Consider the following 24,214-nt stretch of genomic DNA (forward strand, 5'->3'; position numbering starts at 1 on the left):
ATATCTCTTAAATATACTCCCTTCTTTTTATCTCCCTTCTTTAATCTGTTTGCTTGTTATTTTTCATTTGGATTTCTACATTAGCTACCTTACAGTTTTTTCCTGCCTCTATTTATTTTCTTTCATTTATTTATTTACTCTCCTGTTACTACTTTGCTTCAGCTGTTTTGAGTGCTCTCCTAATATGCCAACTTCTTTCTTAGCACAAGGGCTTAGAACTTCTTGCGGTCTGCCTGAATACTCTCCCACCAAACCTCAGCACTGCTTGCTCCTCCACATCACTTAGCATTTTTCCTCTTTATCAAAGACTAGAGGCCCAATGCACAAAATGCATGCAAGGGTAGGGTCCCTAGGCCTGGTCGGCGATCAGGGCTGATCTGTGGGGTGACTGGCAGGGTGATCGGAGGGCCCCACTGGCACCAGCCTTGGCTGGCCTGGGGCCTACGGGCAGCTCCTACATTGAGCATCAGCCCTCTGGTGGTCAGTGCACGTCATAGTGACTGGTCATTCCACTGGTCATTCTGCTGTTTGTTCAATTTGCATATTAGGCTTTTATTATATAGGACTAGTGGCCCAGTTCATGAAATTCTTACACATTAAAAGGGAATTAATTAGAGGAAATATTTTAATATTGCTACTTGCCTTTTCTTTATAATAGAAGTGTCAGAGATAAAAGAAAATTAATAAAATGTATATGAAAATCTTCCTTCTATCAGAATCTGGATTCGAGTCCCTGCCCACCTGTGTCTGCCTCAAAATCGCTTGAGACTCAGACCTGGCAGGCCCTAACCCCATCAAGCCCCACTGGGCAGGGGGTGCAGTCTCTGATCCCACATCAAGTCCTGCTGAGTAGGGTTTGTGGCCTCAGGTCCTCTGGCCCAGCCTCAGGTCCCCCGGGCCCCTGTGTAAGGGCGCGAGAGTGTGATGACCATTTACATATTAGCTCTTTATTATGCAGGACAAAATTTGTGCATGGGGGAGTGTCCCTCAGCCCAGCCTGCACCCTCTCCAATCTGGGACCCCTCGGGGGATGTTCAAGTGCCTGTTTAGGCCTGATCCCTGTGGGCCTAAACCAGCAGTTGGACATCCCTCTTGCAATCTGGGACCGCTGGTTCCTAACCACTTGCCTGCCTGATCATCCTTAACTGCCTCTGCCTGCTGGCCTGATTGCCCCTAACGTGCCCTTCTGCCAGCCTGATCTAACCGCCTCTGCCTCACCCCTGGCCTAAGCCGCAGTCTGGCCTCCCTCTGTGGGAGGTGACCTGGTGGATCAGGGGAAGGTGCTGTCCCCACTATCCCACTGTTGCTGCCACTACTGCCTGAGTCTCGGCCCTTGCAGCCGCTGTGGCTTTGTCTGGAAGGATGTCTGGAAGGTCATCAGGAAGACATCCACCCTAATTAGCATATTACCCATTTATAAGTATAGATAATATATTCAGGGGTGGGCAAAAGTAGGCTTACGGTTGTAATACAAATGAATAATACAATAATTAAAAAATAATGACACAAGAATAAACTCTGTATTTCCTATACTCACAACTATAAACCTACTTTTGCCCACCCCTTATTTAGATTCCTTTTTTTCCTCCAGTAGGTAGAAGCTGTGTCTTTTTTACTAGTTAATTACAAGTGACTAGAAGAGAGGGTAACCAATAAACATTCACTGAATGAATACATGAATAAATTAATGAATAATTGTATCCAAAATAGCACATGCCACACCACAGTGGGAAATACTGGCCTACTTACTTATGTTCCCAGTGGACTGTCTGCAACAAATGAGTTTCGTGAGCACACTGAGGCCTTCCTTTCTGTATCTATAGGTTTTAATCAGCAATCGTATCTAACACCTGGTGGTGCTCAGTAACTGTTACTTGGAAAACAAAACAAAAGTCTTAACCTACCTTAGCTAGCAGGGGAGCTGAATTCCAGAAGAAAGCAGCCATCTAATTTCTTCCAAGTTTACCCCTACAAGGTAATTCTGTATATCCAAACTTTGGTATTTGCTTATAGGAAAATTTTGCCTAACCTTTTCTACTTTACAGATTGTTGGAATAAAACCGTAACTGAAGACACCTTTTGTTTCTTCCTACACCTCTCCATCTTATTCTTGGTTCACTGATATGAACCTGAAGTTAAGTTGGGGGTGGGAGAGAAGTTATCCCTGGTACAAATTTTCCTCACTGACATTTTGGTTTTCTTCTTTTGGCAAAGGAATAAAATAAAAAACATTAGTGCTAGATTTGATCTTTATTGTTCTAGTCCAAACTGCACTTTTCAAACCTTTGTGCAGAGGGAAATTGAGGCCTAAAGATGCTGAGTGACTTGTCTAAGTCCTTGGGACTAGTAGCAGGATGTTACAACCAGGTAAAGAGGCATATGTCATCTTGGTGGGGAATGTATTACTTGACAAATGGAGTGCGATTATAGGACCAGAGAGACTGTTCTTGTGCATTTAATATACAATGCATTTAACTGGCTTGAATCGAGCCCCTGACTTTGATTCCATGCAGCATAAAAACTGTCTCAAAGGAACCCCCAAAGTTTTGGAATATTTTAACATGGTTTGGGCAAGCCTAGCACTTCCTGTGGTACTTTCTATATCATTCCATGGCATCTTTAGGAATGTTCTATGACGAAATGTTTGGGAATTTGTTTGCTATCCTGATTGGCTTTTATTACCTCTTACTAAATTTACAATTTGTTTGAATCAGTATATCTAAATTTAATGTTGACTACTAAGCAGGGGTATAGGTACTTCATTACATCCTTTTGGTTCTTCCATCATCTTTTCTAACTATGTGATCCAGCCTTCTGGAGTGTGTTGTCTGAATTGTATTTATTCATAATTTAACCACAACTCTTATGTCTTTTATAGAAAGTTAGCACTTTCTCTTTTGGCTCTGGAGTTCATGAGACTGGTGTACATATTACCTGTTATAAATTGCTACTATCCATGCTGCTAATGGCCACGAGTCTGTTCTTGAACTGATGGTTTCTATTTGTTCTTGGAGAAGAGTATGTGCTAGGGATAAAGTTTAGCTCGATTAATCTCTTTTTTATATCAGTTGTGTCTTAACAGGTTAATGAAACTGAGATGTGTATCAAATAAACAGGTTTAACTTTTATCAGATATACTTTTTATATAATACATTTCTTAATCATTTAACTTTTAGATCTAAAATAAAAGTAGTCATATGCTCAAATATGAAAGAGTAAAAGTGTTCCTAAGAACTTTTTAGTATGTCTCTTTCAAAGATAAAACCTACCTAATAAGCTAAAAAACATGTCTATTAAGAACTTATAAAAGGATCTGATAAAGCTTTTGATCCGTAATTTTGCATTAGTTTCAACTTAGAGTCTGTGCATTCATTTCTCAGAATCCAGGACACTCTAACATGGCTATATTATATGTTTGTCTTTGTCATTACTATCATCTATGCAATATTATAGTCCTTAGGGAGCATTAATTGCTAGCTATCTCTTAGCTACTTACTGGCAATCTTGGAATAATTACCATGTATTTATGGGAATGAGGAATTCATTTATTTATTGCCTTTCTCTTAAAAATCCCATAGCACCAGAGTCAAGAAGATAAAAGTATAAATTGCCCACTTATCTCTGCGTGAATTATTCCTTTTACTATTGCCACCATCCATCCCAGCAGCCCCATAACAACCTTTATATGGGCTTCACTCATACGAATTAAAACCATAATGGTTATTGCCACTCAAATCATATGAACTTATCCTTTTTTTTCTTATCTCCTTCAACTCTCTTTCTTTTCTTTTTCTTGAAATGAAATAAGGACCCTGACTTTGGGATCATATAAATTTGAGGTCACTGGTCCTGTTTTTAGAGAAGATTGTTAGAGACATAAACTAATCACTGTGCCAGTATTCAGATGTTTATGTGAAATAAACTGAGTATTTCAAACTGGCAGACAAGTACCACAGACTATCTTATTAAACCTATTCAGTTGATTCAGAATAAAGAATTCCTACGGCTTCATAGGGATAATAAATCTTTTTCTTTTCATATACTTTCATGTTTTTATAACATGTAAATAAAACATATCAGAATACATAAAAAAGTCACATAACATGATTTATCAAAGGGAGAAAATAAATTTCTGATACTTTTCAGCCTTTGAATTTATTGTTGGACACTTATTTCCAGATATTTCATGCATAAATTCACATAAGAGGAATTCAACATCATACTTAAATTGTTATTTTAAATGCTTTACAAAGATTCATAACCCAACTTTAAATTTATCTTTTTCCTTCCAGCAAGATATAAAACAAAAGGAATAACTTGAAGTACTCATGCTAGGTTAATAACAAGAAAGTCAGAAACTATAAAAAAAATAATTAGCATGTTATTTTATCTCTCTCTTTTAGATTATTATTTTTCAGAGGCAATTTACTTTAATCACCTGAATATTTTCCTTATTTTAAAAGTAATATTTATTTTTAAAGTAATATCAGATTATTTATTTAATGTTATTTGGTTCAGCTAAGGTAATTAAAGTTAAAACTATGGCTTATTCATTGTGATACAGCAAAACAAACAATAAACAAAGAAACCATGAATTTTAGAGTCAGAAAGAGCTCAGTTGGGACACCATTCATACTACTTACTTTGAGTTAGGAGTCCTATGAAGGTTAATTACATTGATAATTACACTGTTTCACAAAAATAAACTCAAAATGGGTAGAGGAGTTAAATGTAAGATGGGAAGCCATAAAAATCTTAGAAGAATCCATAGGAATTTATCAGACACATCTCGTAGCGATATGTTGACTGATACATCTCCCTGGACAATGGAAAAAAATTAAACAAACAAATGGGACTACATCAAAATAAAAACCTTCTGCACATCAAAAGAAACCATCAACAAAATAATAAGAGAGCCGCTGCATGGGAGAACATATTTGCTAATATTACATCTGATAAAGGGTTAATCTAAAAAATGTATAGGGAACTCATATAACTTAACAAAAGGAAGATAAAGAATCCAATCAAAAATGGGCAAAGGACCTAAATAGACATTTCTCGAATGTGAACATACAGAAGGCCAAGAGGCATATAAAAAATGTTCAAAATCACTAAACATCAGAGAGATTCAAATAAAAACAACAATGAAGTAGCACCTCACAATTATCAGAATGGCTATCATCAACAAATAAACATATGACAAGTGCTGGTGAGGGTGTGGAGAAAAAGGAACCCTCTTGCACTGCTGGTGGGAATGCAGACTAGTGCAGCCACTGTGGAAAACAATATTGAGTTTCCTTAAAAAATTAAAAATGGAACTCTCATTTGACCCAGTGATCTCACTCCTAAGAACATATCCCCAGAAATCAGAAACAATCAGAAAGAATGTATGCATCCCTGTGTTCATAGAAGCACTATTTACCATAGCTAAGATTTAGAAACAGCCTAAGTACCTATCAGCAGATGAGTGGATTAGAAAACAGTGTTACAGCTACACAATGGAATACTATGCAGTTATAAAAAAGAAGGAATCTTACTATTTTCAGAAGCATGAATGGACCTGGAGACCATTATGCTAAGTGATATAAGTCAGTCAGAGGAAGATAAGTATCACTTGATCTCACTCATTTGTGGAAAATAATGACGAATGTAAACTAATGAACAAAAATAGGTATAGAGATATGGAAGCATGAAACAGACTGTGGAATCGCAGAGGGAAAGCAGAGAAGGGTTGGCTGGGGGATAGAGGATGGAGTGGATGGACACAGACAACAGGGGGGTGAAGGCCTGGGCTGTGGGGGCAGGGGCAGGCTGGGAAGGGTCAATGGGGGGGGGGGACAGGGGCATATGTAATTCTTTCAACAATCCTATCTAATAAAAGAGTAATATGCAAATTAGCCACCACTCCACTGCACCCACAAGCCATGCCCACCAGTCATGCCCACCATCCAATCAGAGTAAGTATGCAAATAAACCCAACCAAACAGCCACAGAGAGCAGGAGGGAGGCTTGGGTTTCCCTGGAAATGGAGGAAGCCAAGCTTTCTGCCTGACCTTGCTGGCCCAGGCCTCCACTCAAGGATACAAAGTTTCAATTATAGAAGGTAAATAAATTCTAACAGAAATGGTGACAGCCATGGAGCTGGAAAGAGCGGGAGGCTAGGGTTGCCCCTGGCAATGGAGGGAGCCAAGCTTTCCACACACCCTGGACAGCCTAGGCCTCCACTTAAGGCTACAAAGTTTCAATTATAGAAGATACATAAGTCCCAACAGAAATGGCTGCCACCTCGGAGCTAGAAAGAAGCTTGGCTCCACTCCAGGCTACAAAGTTTCAATTATAGAAGGTAAATAAACCCCAGATACCAGGGCCTCTTCTTGGGTCGCTGGGGGCATGGCTGGCCTGCAAACCACCACATGCCCCTCTCCTAGGCTGCCCCACGCCCCAAGGGAACCCCCACCCTGATGTGGGACACCCTTAAGGGCAAACCAGCTGGCCCCCACCCATGCACCAGGCCTCCATTCTATCCAATAAAAGAGAATATGCAGATTGACCATCACTCCAACACACAAGATGGCTGCCCCCATGTGGTCAAAGATCCTTCCCTCATGTGGACACAAGATGGCCACCACAAGACAGCCAACAGGGGAGGGCAGTTGGGAGGCTCCAGGCTGGCAGTGGAGGGCAATTAGGGTTGACCAGACCTGCAGGGTTCGGCAGTTAGGGGCAAACAGGCTGGCAGGGGAGCAGTTAGGCATCAATCAGGCTGGCAGGGGAATGGTTAGTGGGTGATTATGCTGGCAGGCAGAAGTGGTTAGGGGCAATCAGGAAGGCAGGCAGGTGAGTAGTTGGGAGCCAGCAGTCCTGGATTGTGAGAGGGATGTCTGACTGCCCATTGGGTCTAATCAGGCAATGGGACATCCCTAGAAGGATCCCAGATTGGAGAGGGTGCAGGCTTGGCTGAGGGACACCTCCCCTCCTGCATGAATTTTGTGCACCGGGCCTCTAGTAAAGAATAGAATAAAGGGCAAATTGTATATGTAAGGTGCCTGGCACAGAGCACCAATAATGGCTACCATTTAATGTGGCTTACTGTGAGCCACATTCTGTGCTACATGCTTTATACATTTATAAAGATGATCTTTACAGCATTCCCTTGGAGTTAAAGTTACTTTGGCCCTTTTTTTCATAAATGTGGAAATAAAGTATAGAGGTGTTAACTAATTCACCCTAACCAGAGCAAATTCCTGTGACTTAAAACAATAACCATTTTATTATCTCTCATGATTTTATGGGTTGACTGAACTGAGCAGGGTGATTCTTTTCCCTACAAGATGTCAGCTCTAGGTGGCAGGGGGGAAGTGCAGTGCCTGAGGTGGCTCAGCACAAGGCTGGCATCCCGTGCTGACTTGCCTGTTGGGAGTTCGGATAGGAGAGCCTCAGCCCTCCTCTTGGCGGTACTGCTTTCACCTTGTCGTGTGGATTGGCTTTGATTAGCACTGCACACTGGGCTAGGGGAAGGAGTTTTGGAAGAGGACCGGCTCCAACGTGCAGACCTGTAAGATGCTCTCAGTTGTACCATACGTGAATGTCTCATTGGCCAAGGCTAGTCACGTGGACAAGCCCAGAATCAGGGATACTGGAAGGCCCATTAAGGCCACTAAAGTAACAGCCCACTGTAATAGCAGTCATTAAATGCTCTCTTATGACAGCTCCAAACTATCATGGCTGTGACAAGAACTTGAGTGTCAGAGATACAGTCAATTATATATTTAGTAAGTTTTTATACTTTTCTGCTTCCAAATATGACATAAAATGTCAATCCTATCTAATAAAATGATAATATGCAAATTGACTGTCACTCCAACACACAAGATAGTCACCCCCATGTAGTCAAAGATGGCCAACCCCATGTGGACACAAGATGGCTGCCACAAGATGGACAGCAGGGGAGGGCAGTTGTGGGAAATTAGGCCTGCTAGGGAGGGCAGTTGGGGGTGACCAGGCTGGCAGAGCAGGGCTGCTGGGGCGGGGGACCAGGTCTGCAAGGGAGGGCAGTTTGGCGCCAATCAGGCTGACAGGAGAGTGGTTAGGAGGTGATCAGGCTGGCAGGCAGGCAAGCAGTTGGGAGTCAGCAGTCCTGGTTTGTGAGAGAGATGCCCGACTGCTCATTTAGAACCGAGCCCAGTGGTCCCAGTTTGGTGTGTCCCTCAGCCCAGCCTGCATCCCTCTAGGGGTCCCAGATTGGAGATGGTGCAAGCTGGGCTGAGGGACACCCCCCATCTCCATGCATAAATTTTATACAATGGGCCTCTAGTTTTATATAAATGATTTTCAAAGAAATTTCAGGTTTATAAAGGAAAAGTGCCTCTCAAAAATTTAAATTGTTTTATGTATTTTAAAAAATGCCATTCGGTATTGGGTTTTTAAAGTTATAGTTCTTTAGTGAATAAAATAAGGAGAAATATAGTTAGGCTTTATGCTCTATTATTATTCAAATAAAAGTGAATATAAAGAATTTGTTTCTTAGAAATATGATTAATTGTGGATTTTTAAAGAAGCTTCTTTTCAAAGGAATGGCTTTCATCCCACTATTCTGTTAAAAATAGGATTTTTATTTTAGATATTTTAATTCTATCTTTATTTTATGTAAAATTAAAATAATTTAGTCCTAATGGTATTTATCTAGATGGGTTCCACACAGAACTTTTTGTTTAAAAGTTTTATTTCAGATAAATTATTCCACATTTGTATATATGTAATTTATTTCCAAACAGAAGTATTTTATTTTAATAACCCAAAATATTTAACTGTTTATTCTACTAATACTGAAATTTAAACAGCTTTAGAAAAAGTGAATAGCTTACAGAAATATATATATATATATATATATATATATATATATATATAATCTTTACTCTTGATTCATTACTTCAAGTTAAATTAGCAAATGATTTAAAGGTAATAAATACCATTTCAAAGTTGTTTGGTCACCAATGCAAACTCTGACAATGTCATAGCTTAATATCAAGGCTCTGAGAGGCAATATCAGAAGATGATATCTGAACTAAATTATCCCCTTAATGGCTATAGTAATTAAGATTTTTAAAATAAAAAGAAATGAGATAAATATATAAAAGAATAAAGGAAATCAGTACTTACTTTTTGTGACAACACCTTCTAGTCGGATGATATTTGGGTGGTCAAACTGACCCATGATACTAGCTTCTCTTAGAAAATCTCTTCTTTGCCGATCCATGTGGCCACCTTTCAAAGTTTTTATGGCAACTGGGATCTCCCTTTTTCCTGGTGTCTTCAAACGCCCACTACAGACTTCTCCAAATTCTCCTTAAAATATGAACAAAAGTAGTTATTTGTTTAAACAGAATACTTATGTTCCAGAAGGGATTGAGTTGTTACGCAGTACCAAGTTTTTGTTTTTTAATGTAATGGCTCTCAAGTGTGTCATTTTCACATGGAGAGTTCTTTCTTAAAAATTAAATTTGTAATGACAATATACTTGGTCAGCATCATTTATAATGAGTAGCAGAATACTATTTTCATATGCTGTTCCACAGGAACTACTATTAAAGATATCCCCTGACCTGCTGAGAAATTATGAATAGCCAGATTGGCAATGCTAATGTAATTCTATGGAAAAGCAATCACTGCATAATGTTTCCTGTTCCTGTTCTCAATACTGATATATGGGTCAAATGTCTGCTCTATTCGGGGAATTCATCAGGCATATATAGTTGAATTGATCCCACAGGCCATATGCCTTGGCTTCACTGCCATTAGAAATCAATGCTAAGGTCAATTTGTATATGAACATATTGAAAAGACCATACTAAACTCAACTATAATAAGTCATTATACAGGGTAACTTATAAGTCACATGTTTGGAATACAGATATAGTAAGTTCAGCAGACAAGGACTCTATTGGACAGATTAAATAATAGCAAAATACTCATCATGAATTTACTACATATATATCCAGAGCTAGGGTACTCTGAATTTCAAAGTATAAAACTTGGTCCCTGTTCTCAGAAGTTTATAATCTTGTAGGAGAATCTTATAAACGTAAATGAAACAACTTCAGAACGTAAGAACCAATCCCTGAAAGTGCTGTATTAAATAAGAATGGAGAGAGCTGGAAGACTTCCCGGAAGAGGTAGAAGTTCTGCTGGACCTTGAATGATGGTTGCCATTTGGACATTCAAGAAAAGCAGCAACAATGCAGAGAGGAATTATGAAGGGGGTGAGGGAAGTGAAGACAAAGATTCAAAGGTCAGAAAGAGGAAAAAGAACAGTGTGGACATTGGCAGTAAGGATACAAGGCTGACTAGAGGAGTTATTGTGGGAAAGGTCAGAGGCTTTCACAGTGCAACACAATATATTGTATTAAATAAAGCTTGAAATTCAAGAATTAATATATTTTGGGCCAATCACCTGCATTTACTTAAGATCCTCAGTCATCCTATATAATAAAAGGGTAATATGCAAATTGTTAGAAAGGCAGAATGATCAGTTGCTATGACACACACTGACCACCAGGGGGAAGATGCTCAATGCAGGCACTGTCCCCTGGTGGTGAGTTCACTCCCACGGAGCAGCAAGCCTGGCTTCTGGCTGATGAGCACAACAGTGGTGGTGGGAGCCTCTCCTGCCTCTGCTGCAGGCTGGTGGTAAGAAGTGAGAGGTCCTGGACTGCAAGAGTCCTGGCCTGTGAGAGAGATGTCTGCCTGCCAGCTTAGGCCAGATCCTCAGACATCCCTGGAGGGGTCCTGGACTGCGAGAGGGCACAGGCCAGGCTGAGGGACCCGCTCCAGTGCACAAATATTGTGCACCAGGCCTCTAGTTGATATATAAAGTGAAGATGATAACAAAATCTTCCATATGTCTATAATGTCCCTTCCCTATAAGGATTGGGAAAGATTAAAAGTGTCAATATATGTAACAGTGCTTAACAACTATGCAGTACTATTCATGTGCTTTAAGTTGTATAAATCTTTGGAAGGGTGAAAGGAATGCCTGCCTTCAGTTGTTTTATTGCCTGACATGTCTGGCCAATAGTTTTATGCAGTGTAAGTTGAAGTTTGACCCTCTAACAAATTAAAGTTTGACCTTCTAGCAAATTAAATTTTTGTAGTACTATAGATTTTGATTATCCAAATTTTCTTTAGACCACTTCATTGCAGTCAACTAAATTTGACTATACATAAAATTTAACTATCTTTTGTTGTTGATGCATATATATTTGTGTACTGTGCCTCTTTATATATTATAGAGGCATGGTACACAAAATTTGTGCACTGGGGCGGGGTATCCCTCAGCCCAGCCTGTACTTTCTCCAATATGGGACATCTCTCTCACAATCCGGAATTGCTGGCTCCCAACCACTTGCCTGCCTGTCTGCCTGATAACCCCCTAACCACTCCCCTGCCAGCCCGATCAATGCCTAACCACTCCCCTGCCAGCCCAATCGATGCCTAACTGCTCCCCTGCCAGCCTGATCGTCCCCAACTGCCCTCCCCTGCTGGCCCAGTCACCTCCAACTTCTCTCCCCTGTAGGCCTGGTCACCTCTTACTGCCCTCTCCTACAGACCTGGTCCCCTCCACCTGCCCTCCCCTGCAGACCTGGTGCCCCCCAACTCTCCTCCCCTATAGGCTTGGACCCCCCTAACTGTCTTCCCCTACAGGCCTGGTCGCCCCCAACTTCCCTCCCCTGCCAGCCCAGTCACCCCTAACTGCTCTCCTCTGCTGGGGAGAGAAAGAGAGAGAGAGAGAGAGAGAGAGAGAGAGAGAGAGAGAGAGAGAGAGAGAGAGAGAGAGAGAGAGAGAGAGAGAGAGAGAGAGAGAGAGAGAGAGAGAGAGAAAGAGAGAGAAAGAGAGAGAAAAAGTTATTGATGTATGAGAGAAACATTAATCAGGTGCTTCTTGTACATGCCCCAACCAGGAATCAAACCTGCAACCTTTTTAGTGTATAGGGCTATGCTCAACCAACTGAGCCACCTGACTAATCTTTTAACTTTAGTTGTAATAATGTTTTCAATTTTTAAAAGATTTTTCTCTTGGCCGAAACCGGTTTGGCTCAGTGGTAGAGCGTCGGCCTGCAGACTGAAAGGTCCCAGGTTAGATTCGGTCAAGGGCATGAACCTTGGTTGTGGGCACATCCCCAGTGGGGGATGTGCAAGAGGCAGCTGATTGATGATTCTCTCTCATCGATGTTTCTAACTCTCTATCCCTCTTTCTTCCTCTCTGTAAAACAATCAATAAAATATATTAAAAAAAATTTCTCTTGGATATAAAAGATGGCAATTGATAAAAATTTTCAACATTTTTCTATTAAGGCTCTGAATCTTGAGAGAGAGAGAAAATGTGCATATGTTGAAGTTAATGCCCAATACATCCCCATCTACTCAGATCCTTGACATTTCTTCTCAGATCTCTATAGCTTGTTGTAATACATATCAAGAACAAAATAAACATTTTTCTTCTCTTTTTCTTTCATATTGCCTTAATAAGTCTGTTAGTACATATAAAAATTCAGCAATATTTAAAAAACTCTTCACCTGTTAGGATTTCACAATCCAATTGATTTTCTGTTAACATTTCATAGTAATTCAAATAAAATGTTAGGTATAGTGAAATAAATAGAGAGCCCTCCATTGGTATTTTATCAAGACAGGCAGAGTGGTAATTTTCTTCAGTTTTCTGTTGTCTGAAATTCATGTATCTTATTAACACCAGGCAGGTGTTTTCTTTATGTAAAGCTTTTCATGATCAAGCTGTTATCACACTTATTTCAGTGACACTAAATCTGGTTGCCCCAATTAACGATCTGAGACTTCTAGTGCATTCTTAAGGCAAAGTCCAAAAAATTCAGTCACAGAATGTATTAGAACCCCTACCCACGGTAGGCCTGGAAGTATCAGACATGTCAGGCAGAGAGGAAAAAATATTTTAGATTAAAGGTATACTTCCAGATGGTGCCAGAGACTGATCTATTATATGACTGTCCTGCACTAAGAGAATTAATTCCTCAATAAGGTCTGCTAACATTTATGTATACTGGTTAGTTCATTAACTCACTTACTATAGGAATGTGGTGTTAAATACTTTTTATTTTTCAAGACCTTGTCACCATCATTTAAAAATATATATATATTTTATTGGTTTTTTTACAGAGAGGAAGGAAGAGAGGAATAGAGAGCTACAACAGAAACATCTATGAGAGAGAAACATCGACCAGCTGCCTCCTGCACACCCCCTACAGGGGATGTGCCCGCAACCAATGTACATGCCCTAGACCAGAATCAAACCTGGGACCCTTCAGTCTGCAGACCGACGCTCTATCCACTGAGCCAAACCGGTTTCGGCCCTTGTCACCATCATTATTAACAAAGGTAAAGCACTCATATAGTGCTTATCATAAAGGTCTAAAAACTAAATATATATTTCAATCTCAATAACAAACCTCTGAGGTGGGTCCCATTATTATCCCCACTTTACAGATGAGGAAACGGAAGCACAGGAACCAAATAACTTGTCTCCAGTGGTAGAGGTATAATTTGAACTAGACAGTCTGGCTCCAGAGAACTTGCCTATCATCACACCTCTCTGCTGTCTGAGGTGTTTATCATTGTTAATATTTTCTTGTTGTGGTATGTTAAATTTCCAATTGGTAACAACGGTGTCTTTAAACCAACTATCGTATAGCATTCAAGCAGTCAATTGTATATGCACAGGGCATGGAGTGATAAAACCATAAATTAGACATTTTTCACTATAAAATAAAAATGGGAGACCTAGCTCAAATATGTTGTATGTTAGATGGTCTGGAAAAAAATCACTACAGTCTATCTAGTTGCAAGAGAGCATGGAACATTACATCTAGGATCATTGATCTTCTGCCACTGACAGCCCTCTCGCTGACTAATAACCCGGTGTATCTCCCTGGATGGCGGTAAACCTTTTTGGACAAGCAATTTTGTTGTATAATATGTAGAGTCATATTAAAATATCAGCTAGTATTGGGTTTCCCACATAGAGCCTATATAATTGAACTAAACGTGTGGGAGGATGGAGGCAGTGAGGGAAGCTGCCTTGGAGAGCTATCGATCCCACGGAGGCTCCCCACAATTGTACTCCCCATGTTCTAAGGTTCCACCTCCAACTCCTTGAGAGTCACTGAAGCCAAGAGCCTCGCTCTTGAAGGTTTTTTAAAAACATGCCTCCCAGGTGTCTCCTTTTCTTCACCCTTGCTGCTCCCCTCCTATGGGAATGCTGTCCTCAAGTTTCCTCTCCTCCCAATTTTTTAAACTATAGTGTGTTCCTGGGATCTTTAGCTTGAGAGTATGAGCACAACATACAGGGTGGGGCAAAAGTAGGTTTATAGCTATATCTACTTTCAAATACAATTATAAATAAACAAATAAATAAATAAATAGATAGATAGATAGATAGATAATAAAACAACTGTAGTGAGTATGAGAAACAGAGTTTACTCTTATTTTATTAGAAGTAATCAAGTACAAAACAAGCATATTTTTTCTAAGACACTAAGTCCCTGAGCTAATAACCGTGCAGTGAATGCATGAAGAGAAAGTGTTTTGTCCAGAGTTCATGACCTTTGTTTGTGCAGCACAGCTCTTCCTCCGAGGCTCCGCACAGGGGCCATACAGATTTTAGTAATTAATTTATGTGTGCCATGGGATGAGAAAAAGTAGAAAATCGCTGAAGTCGTGAAGGCATAGCTTTGACTATCTCTATTTTATGTTGTGCCTAACACATAAAACAGCTCTTTAATATTTGTTGCATGAATGAAATAAATGAATGTGGGGGAAAACCATCAACTCTAGCCCCAAAATTGGGAAACCTGTGAATAGAGGTATAGGTTGGGGAATTTTCCAGTATGCTAACTTTTTAAAATTCTCATTCTTTATGAGCATAGTCTTTTTTATTTTATTTTATTTATGAGCAGAGTCTCATTTGCTTCCCTTTCATTATGTCCAGTTAAGAGATGCTTCAATATCTTCTGTATTCATTTCCTTTTAAAAAAAACATAACTATGCACAATCTATTTTCTTTCCTGAGTATAAAGACAAGGAAAATATTTTTAAGTATCATGTAAACAAAAAGTTAAAAAACAAGACATATAGTAGAAAAACATATATCATGCTTTTAATTCAGTACTAGAAGGATCTATTTGTCTCTTGAGGTATTGAGGTAAATTCCATCATTATTAATGTTATCAGAAGGTTCACCCACCCAATTTTATTCACTCTCTGTCATTCAAGGATGAAATACCAGAATCCTTATAACTAATTCTGTCTGATTTCTTCCTGATGCATAGCATACCTTCTACAAATGAAAGAGAACAAGGTTTTTAGAGAACGTACAATCTCACATCTTTTGAAATGATATTTGAATGCTTCTGATTCAACTTCACAGAGAGCTTTAACATAATGCAGGATTTCTTGTGTTTAACAAGGCTCGGCAGCAGGAGGATTAGACTAAGAGCTGAAAGAGGAGAGGTTCTTAGAGGTTAGGGCTTCTATTTCTGGCTTCACTACTATTTTGTTTTGTGGCATTAGAGGAAGTCACAGTACTTTTACCTGCTTTAGTATCATCATGTGTGGGTTAAATACTGTACCTACCACCCATCTATTTCTTAAGAGATAAAGATTAATGGATCCCTCGCCATCTTGAAGGGGAGAGGTGCCTCTTCTAATAAGTCATCAGCACCACTACCCAGACTGGGCTTGGACACTGCCCATGACCCTGCAGCCACTCCAGGCCAAATCCTGCTGCCCCACCAGCAGACCTGCAGACCCTAAGACATCCACCTCCAAGCACGCACAGCTCCCACAGCTGTAAGTGCGACTTCCCCCTCCCCAGCTGCCAACTTCCAGACACCTCAATTGTGCCTTCCCAGTAAGCAGGCTTTGTGAGGCTCCCACCCCACAGGCTGCTCTTGGGTGCCACTATGAGTTCCTGCTGGACACGCTCTTATCCAAACAATTACGCATGGCCCTGGCAGTAGCAAATCTGAATTCCCCCTTCCTGGCTGCCTGCCCACAGACACCATGGTTGCGTGGCTTCAGCTTAAGGGCCCCTCTCAGGGTGTGATTGTGCCACCCTGCCAAAGGGTCCCCGCTGCCTCTGTGAGCTGCCACTGGGTGCATGCAAATCCAACTAAGGGCGCAAGGTCCCCACGGCAAAAACTGAGTATTCACACTCCACAGCTGCTGACCTCCAGACACCACAGCCATGCTTCTCCAGAGAATAGGCCTCCTGAGCCCACTGCCTCTGTAAGGCTCTGCTCCGCGCGCTCATAGCCAAACAAGGGTGCATAGCCCAGCCCTGGCAGTAGAAATTTGGAAGTCCCCCTTCCCAGCTGCCTACCCAAAGACACCGTGGTTGTGTGGTTTCAGTGTGCAGGCCCGCTGAGGCCACCACCCCAGCAGGTGACCCCTGGGTGCCTCTGTGAGGTGCCACACTAGGTGCACTTGTATCCAACCAAGGGCACAAGCCTCCAGCAGCAGAAGTTTGGACTTTCCCCTCCTTGGTTGCTGACCTCAGATCACTGAAGTTGCACTGCTCCAGCACAAAGCCCCTGCTTCCCCGGCAGGTGGCCCCTAGGTGCAAATCTGAGCCTCTGCAAGGCACAACCCTGGCTGCTGGCATCCAGTCCCCATGGTAGTGTTGCTCCAGTGTGTGGGCCTCATGAGCCCACTGCCCCAGCATACAGCTCCTGGGCCCCTCAGTGAGCTGCCACTGGGTGTGTGCCTCTCCAAGAAAGGGTGCATGACTCCCTTAGTATAAACTGGGACATCCCCCTCCTGGCTACCTACCTGGACAGCTTGGTGAGTTACTGAGGACTTGCCTCCCTGGACAAGGTCACATTGTTTCAGCCACAGTCTCTGAGATTCTTACATCCCCAGCTGCTGGATCCTGAAGCCCCTCATGAATCAGAGAGGGAAATCACCTTGGCCAGAGTCCCACTGCTTCAACCACAGATTATGAGACACCCGCCTCCCCTCCCACCCCCACTGTCATGGGCTCCGGGACCCTCATAGTGAGTTGCAGATTGATGCTAATCCAGCAAGAGTCACACCACACTGGCCAAAGTCACCATACCTGAGCATCAGGCCCCGAGACTTCTTCCTCTCAGGCTCTGGATTCTGGGAACCTACTGTGAGCACATACCAGTGAGACCTCAGACAACCTTTTCTACCAGAGCCAAAACCATGATCACATCACAGTGAAGCCGGGGATGAGTCACATTGCTAATCTGAGACAAGACTTCATCCATGAATAAGAAACTAACATTCATGATCCAACTACATCAAGAGAACCCGAATATCTCAAGTAGGGAGCTCCTCTAGATAACCAAGCCCAGGAGATCAGAGAGACTGAACCATAGCACCACCCACAAAAGTACTTGGATAGCAAAGCAGTTGGATCTAGGAGACAGAAACAATTAAAACATTATAGCAAAAAAAGGAGACAAAAAAACAATCCCCAAAGGAAAGAAAAGGAGGAATCACCAGAAAGGGGATTAAAGGAAATGGAGGCAAGTAACATGCCAGATAAAGAATTCAGAGTAATGATTATAAGGATGCTCAAATGGCTGGATGACAAATACACACAACTCAATGAGAATTACAAGGAGCTTAATGAGAATGTCACCAACATGAAAAGGAACCAAGAGGAAATGAAGAATGACATAGCTGCAATAAAAAGCACAATGGAAGGTTTAAACAGTAGACTAGAAGAGGCTGAGGACCACATCAGCAAATTAGAGATAAGGTAGAAAAAAACACACAAACACAGCAACAACTGGAAAAAAAAAAAAAAAAAACTTAAAAAGCAGGAGGAAAGCCTAAGAAAGCTTTGGAACAACACAAAATGGAAAATGGAACAACAGCTGCATAATTGGGGTAGCAGAAGGAGAGGAAACTGAGCAAGGAATAGAAAACCTGTTTGAAGAAATAATGACAGAAAACTTCCTTGATGTCAGCAAGGAAAAAAAAGCTCACACAAGTCCAAGAAGCACATAGAGTCCCAAACAAGATGAACACAAAAAGACCAATACCAAGACACATCATAATTAAATTGGCAAACACCAACAACAAAATTAGACTCTTAAAGGCTGCCAGAGAGAGGCAGAAAGTTACCTACAAGGGCTTTCCAATTAGAATATCAACACAAAAACACCAGGCCAGAAGGGAATGAGATGAAATATTCAAAGTGATGCAAAGCAAGGGACTGAATCCAAGAACACTATACCCAGCAAGGCTATCATTCAAAATTGAAGGTGGAATCAGGAGGTTCACAGACAGAAAAGGGCTAAGAGAGTTTATTACCCAAAAAACCAACAATGCAAAAATGCTAATGGGACAGCTGTAAAAAGAAGAAACAGAAATGCAAGAAGGAACACAAATAATAAACAATAAAAATGTTGACAAACAAGTACTTATCAATAATAATATTAAATGTAAGTGGATTAAATGCTCCAGTCCATTTACAAAAGTCATAGTGTTGCTAAATGGATAAGAAAACATGAACCATATATTTGCTATCTGAAAGAGATACATCCTTTCAAGAAAGGATTCACATAGACTGATAGTGAAGGGATGGAAAAAAGTTTCCAGGCAAAAAAAAAAATTGAAAAGAAGCTGGGGTTGCAATACTTATATCTGACAAAACAGACCTCAAAATAAAGGCCATAGCAAGAGATAAGGAGGGCCACTTCATAAAAATAAAGGGATCAATTCAACAAGAAGATATAACTCTGATAAACATAGATGTACCCAATACAGGAGCACTCAAATACATAAAACAACTTCTGGAAGATATCAAGGGAGAGATCAACAGCAATAAAATCATAGTAGGAGACTTTAATACCCTACTGACACCACTGGATAAACTCTCTAAACAAAAAATCTAAAGAAACAGCAATACTAAATGATTCACTAGATCAGATGGAATTAATTGACATCTTCAGAACATTTCACTCCAAAGCTACAGAATATACATTCTTCTCAAGTGCACATGGGACATTTTCAAAGATAGACCACATATTAGATCACAGGCAAAATCTCTTCAAATTCAAGAATATAGAAATCATAACAGGGATCATCTCAGATCACAATGGCATAAAATTAGAAATCAACTACAATAAAAACAATAAAATAAATAAAACACTTGGAGGCTAAATAGCATGCTATTAAACAATGATTGGGTAATCAAAGAAATAAATGAAGAAATAAAAAGTATCCTTGAAACAAATGACAATGAAAACACTACAATCCAAAATTCATGGGACACAATGAAAGCAGTCCTGAGAGGGAAGTTCATAGTTCTACAGGCCTACATAAAAATAAATAAATAAATAAATAAAAAAACCCCAAAACCAAGTAAAAAGGGTAATAAATTATCTAACCTTGCAACTTAAAGAATTAGAAAGAGAACAACAAGAAAATCCCACAGTAACCAGAAGGAAGAAAATAACAAAGATCAGAGCAGAAATAAATGACAAAGAGACAAAACACACACACAACAACAACAACAACAACAACATAAAACATAAAACAACAACAACAAGAAGAACTGGCTCTTTGAAAGGATAAATAAGATTGATGAAATCTAGCTAGGCTCACCAAGAAGCCAAGAGAGAGGATCCAAATAAACAAAATCAGAAATGAAAAAGGTGAAGTAACAACTGACCCCACAGATATACAAAGCATTGTAAAAAAAAATACTACAAACAACTCTATTCCAACAAACTGGACAACCTTGGTGAAATGGACATATTCCTTGAAAAAGAAAAACTTCCAAAACTCAATCAGGAAGAATAAAAAATTCAAGAGGAAGGTACTCTTCCAAGCTCTTTCTATGAAGTCAGCATTACCCTAATCTCAAAACCAGATAAAGACACTACAAAGAAAGAGAATTACAGGCCAATATCCCTAATGAACATAGATGCTAAAATCCTTAACAAAATTCTAGCAAACCAGATCCAGCATTATATCAGAAAGATCATAAACCATGACTAAGTGGGATTTATTCCATGGATGCAAGGCTGGTACAATATCTGCAAATCAATAAGCATGATATATCACATAAACAAATTGAGAGACAAAAAATCACATAATCATATCAATTGATGCAGAAAAGGCATTTGACATAATCCAAAACCCTTTTCTGATAAAAACACTCAGCAAAGTGGGACTAGAAGGATTAAACCTCAACATAATAAAAATCTTATATGACAAATCTACAGCCAACATCATACTCAACGGGCAAAAATTAAAACCATTTCCTCTATGAACAAGAAGAAGACAGGGATGCCCACTTTCACCACTCTTGTTTGACATAGTACTGGAAGTGTTAGCCATAGCAATCAGACAAGAAGAAGAAATAAAAGGCATCGATTTAGAAAAGAAAAATTAAAATTGTCATTATTCGCAGATGACATGATACTATACATAGGAACCCTAAAAACTCCATAAAAATTTACTAGACTTAATAAATTTGGCAATGTAGGAGGATACAAAATTAACTCCAAGACATCTATGGCATTTTCATACACCAATAGTGAACTCACAGAGAGAGAAACTGAAAACAAAACAAAACAAACAAACAAAAAAACCCCCACCAAAAACCATTTAATATTGCACCAAAAAAATTAAGATACCTAGGAATAAACTTAACTAAGGAGGTAAAATAATTATACTCAGAAAATGACAGGACACTGAAAAGAGCAATAGAGGAAGACATAAACAAATGGAAGAACACACCGTGTTCAAGGATTAGTAGAATCAATATAAAAAATGCCCATACTACTCAAAACAATCTATAGATTCAATGCACTCCCCATTAAAATACCAATAGCATATTTCACAGACCTAGAACAAACTCTCCAAAAATTTATCTGGAACAAAAAAGATACCGAATAGCTGCACCAATCCCAAGAAAGAAGAACAAAGTAGAAGGGATCTCAATATCAGATATCAAGGTGTATTACAAAGCCACTGTCCTCAAAATTGCCTGATACTGGCACAAGAACCAACATAGAGACCAATGGAATAAAATAGAGAACCCAGATATCAACCCAAACTACTATGCTCAATTGATATTTGACAATGGAGGCAAGAGCACACATGGAGACAAGACAGTCTCTTCAATAAATGGTGTTGGGAAAAGTGGACAGATACATGCAAAAAAATGAAACTAGACCACCAACTTACACCATACACAAAAATAAACTCAAAATGGATAAAGGACTTAAACATAAGATGAGAAACCATAAAAATTTTAGAGGAATCCACAGGCAGAGAAATCTCAGACATATAAGGAAGCAATATCTTCACTGATACCGCTCCTAATGCAATGGAAACTAAAGAGAAAATAAACAAATGGGACTACATCAAGATAAAAAAACTTTTTCACAGCAAAAGAAACCATCAACAAAACAATAAGAATGCCCACTGCATGGGAGAACATATTTGTCAATGTTATCTCCAATAAAGGTTTAATCTCCAACGTTTACAGGGAACTCATACAACTTAATAAAAGGAAGATAAACAACCCAATTTAAAAAAAAAAGGGCAATGGACCTAAATAGATACTTTTTGGAAGAGGATATACTAGTAAGGAAGGCCCAGAGACATATGAAAACATGCTCAAGGTCACTAATCATCCAAGAGATGCAAATCAAAAGGACAATGAGATGCCATCTCACACCTGTCAAAATGGCTATCATCGACAAATGACAAGTGCTGGTGAGTATGCAGAGAAAAAGGAACCCTCATGCACTGCTGGTAGAAATGCAGACTGGTGCAACCACTGTGGAGAAAAAATGGATTTTCTCAAAAAAACTAAAAATGGAATTCCTATTTGACCAAGTGATCTCACTTCTAGGAATATTTCCCAAGGAAACAGAAACACCAATCAGAAAGGATATATGCACCTCTATGTTCATAGCAGCACTATTTACAATAACTAAGATTTGAAAGCAGCCTAAGTGCCCATCAGCATATGAGTGGATTAAAAAACTTTGGTACATCTACACAATGGAATACTATGCTGCTGTAAAAAAGGAAGGATCTCCTACCATTTGCAACAGTATGGATGGAGCTGGAGAGCATTATGACTTACTCATAAGCAAAATAAGTCACTCAGAGAAAGATAAGCATCACATGATCTCACTATTTTGTGAAATATAATGAACAACATAAACTAATGAACAAAAACAGATCCATAGACAAAGAAGTATTGATCAGATATTCAAACCTCAGAGGGAAGGTAGGGAAGAGTAGGGGTAAGGGAGAGAAATCAGCCAGAGGACTTGTATGCATGCATATAAGCATAACCAATGGACATAGTCACCAGAGAGTGAGGGCATGAGCAAGTGGTGGGAGACAATGGGGGGGATAAAGACACATAGGTAATCTATACTAATAAAAGGGTAATATGCTAATTAGACCGGGAGACCTTCCAGACAAAGCCATGGTGGTGGGGCTGAGGCAGAGGGAATTAGGGGCAATCAGGCTGGCAGGGTGGGGAGAGTTGGGGGCAAGCAAGACAGTGGTTGGGGCAGTAGAGGGTGAGCAGGCCGGCAGGGGCAGTAATTAGGGGAGAGCAGGCTGGTGGGGGGCATTTAGGGGTGATTAGGCCGGCAGGCAGAGTGGTTAGGGGTGACCAGGCAGGTAGGCAGGTGAGCAGTTAGGAGCCAGCAGTCCTAGGATCGGGCCTAAACCGGCAGTCAGACATCTCCTGCGGGGTCCCAGATTGTAGCTGGTGCAGGCCAGACTGAGGGACACCCCTACTCCAGCTCTGTGCATGAATTTCGTGCACTGGGCCACTAGTACCTTAATAAGTAAATAAAAAGATAAAGATTAATGTATATATATATTTGCAAAGCTTTTTGAGTCTTTGAAAAGTTTCATGTAACCTCGTAACCACTGAGTCATTAAAAAATATATTGATACCACAGATCATGTGTTAAATATGTAATTTACCCTTCATTTTTAGGTTCTTAAAGTCTAGGCTGGGAAGCAGGATTTCTTTAAGACCTGAGAATGAGTTTTTAACACCTTTACCCAAAGACTAGAGGCCCAAGGCATGAAAATCGTGCAAGAGCAGGCCTTCCTTCCCCCGGCTGCCAGCACTGCCTTCCCTCCTCTGCCCGCTGGCAGGCACCCAGGACCCAGGCTTCCCTCGCAACCCAGGCGTCATTTGGAAGGCCCTCTGGTCTAATTAGCATATTGTGCTTTTATTATTACAGATTATTATAGATGGGTAAAGGTTTCTTCAGTGAGTGAGCCAATTAACATATTGTTCATTCACTATCCCCCCTCCCCGCCTCCCCCGCCATGCCATATTCCAAATAATAATAATAAAAAAAACCACCTTTTTTTGGGGGGGGGCAAGTTTTCACTCTCTTTAGTTAAAACATGTTTTCCAATACAACATTGTCCTGAAGGAAGTTAAAATATCATCTACATCTTATTTCATGAAGTCCAGCATATTACTTACTTATTGAATACTCTTATTTGCAGTATTTTGACTTTTCAAATTCACTGGTACTTGTGCCTCTAGGACACTTTTAAATCCAGTGTCTCAGCCCCTGCCAGATGGACTCTCAGACCGCCTGCTTTCTTGCCTCAGGGTGTAGTGAAAGAGCTCCTCTTTAGACTAAAAATATTTACATTTCAAAATTCTGCTTGATGCTCTGTCAACATCGATTCTCTGCCACCAGAGGAATCACATTAGAAATAATATCTAATTAAAAAAATCTTTCTGACCCAAAAACTTAATGTCTGCATCTCAGTTTCCTTGCGTATAAAACGTAATCCTCGGTTTTGCAGCTACAGGAAGAAAAGTCCCTAGCCCGGTTTCTGATAGCTCCTATTACTGTCACTCGAATGTCCACTTGCTCTCTGGCCAACACCCTGCAACACCCCAGTCACACCCTGCAAAATACTCATAGGACCACTTCAACCTTCTGCCAGTCTCTCCTCCCCAAGTAGACCATTGAGCATTCAGTACTGGGTAGTAGTGTAACTAGAAATGTATGGTTCTTTGCTTAGCTATGTCCCCTTTCAGTATACATACTAGCTCAGGGTTATGTCTTTCACTACCACCAACTACTTCACTGTCTTGAAACTGTTAAGTTCCAAATCTACATTTGTAGTTCAAACT

The 24,214-nt window shown here is 40.2% G+C and overlaps 1 protein-coding gene across 1 annotated transcript in view; it reads right to left on the reverse strand.

Moving 5' to 3' along the window:
- The window catches only part of EPHA6 (EPH receptor A6), an 848,112-nt gene that overhangs the window by 228,405 nt on the left and 595,493 nt on the right, over positions 1-24,214 (reverse strand). Inside the window, exon 11 of the mRNA XM_084875438.1 lies at positions 9,160-9,345. Within this exon, the coding sequence (XP_084731564.1) occupies positions 9,160-9,345 (186 nt within the window). The remainder of the gene's footprint in view (positions 1-9,159; positions 9,346-24,214) is intronic.

This window comes from Pipistrellus hanaki (assembly GCF_964339955.1).
Source record: "Pipistrellus hanaki genome assembly, chromosome: 2".
Classification (NCBI taxonomy): domain Eukaryota; kingdom Metazoa; phylum Chordata; class Mammalia; order Chiroptera; family Vespertilionidae; genus Pipistrellus; species Pipistrellus hanaki.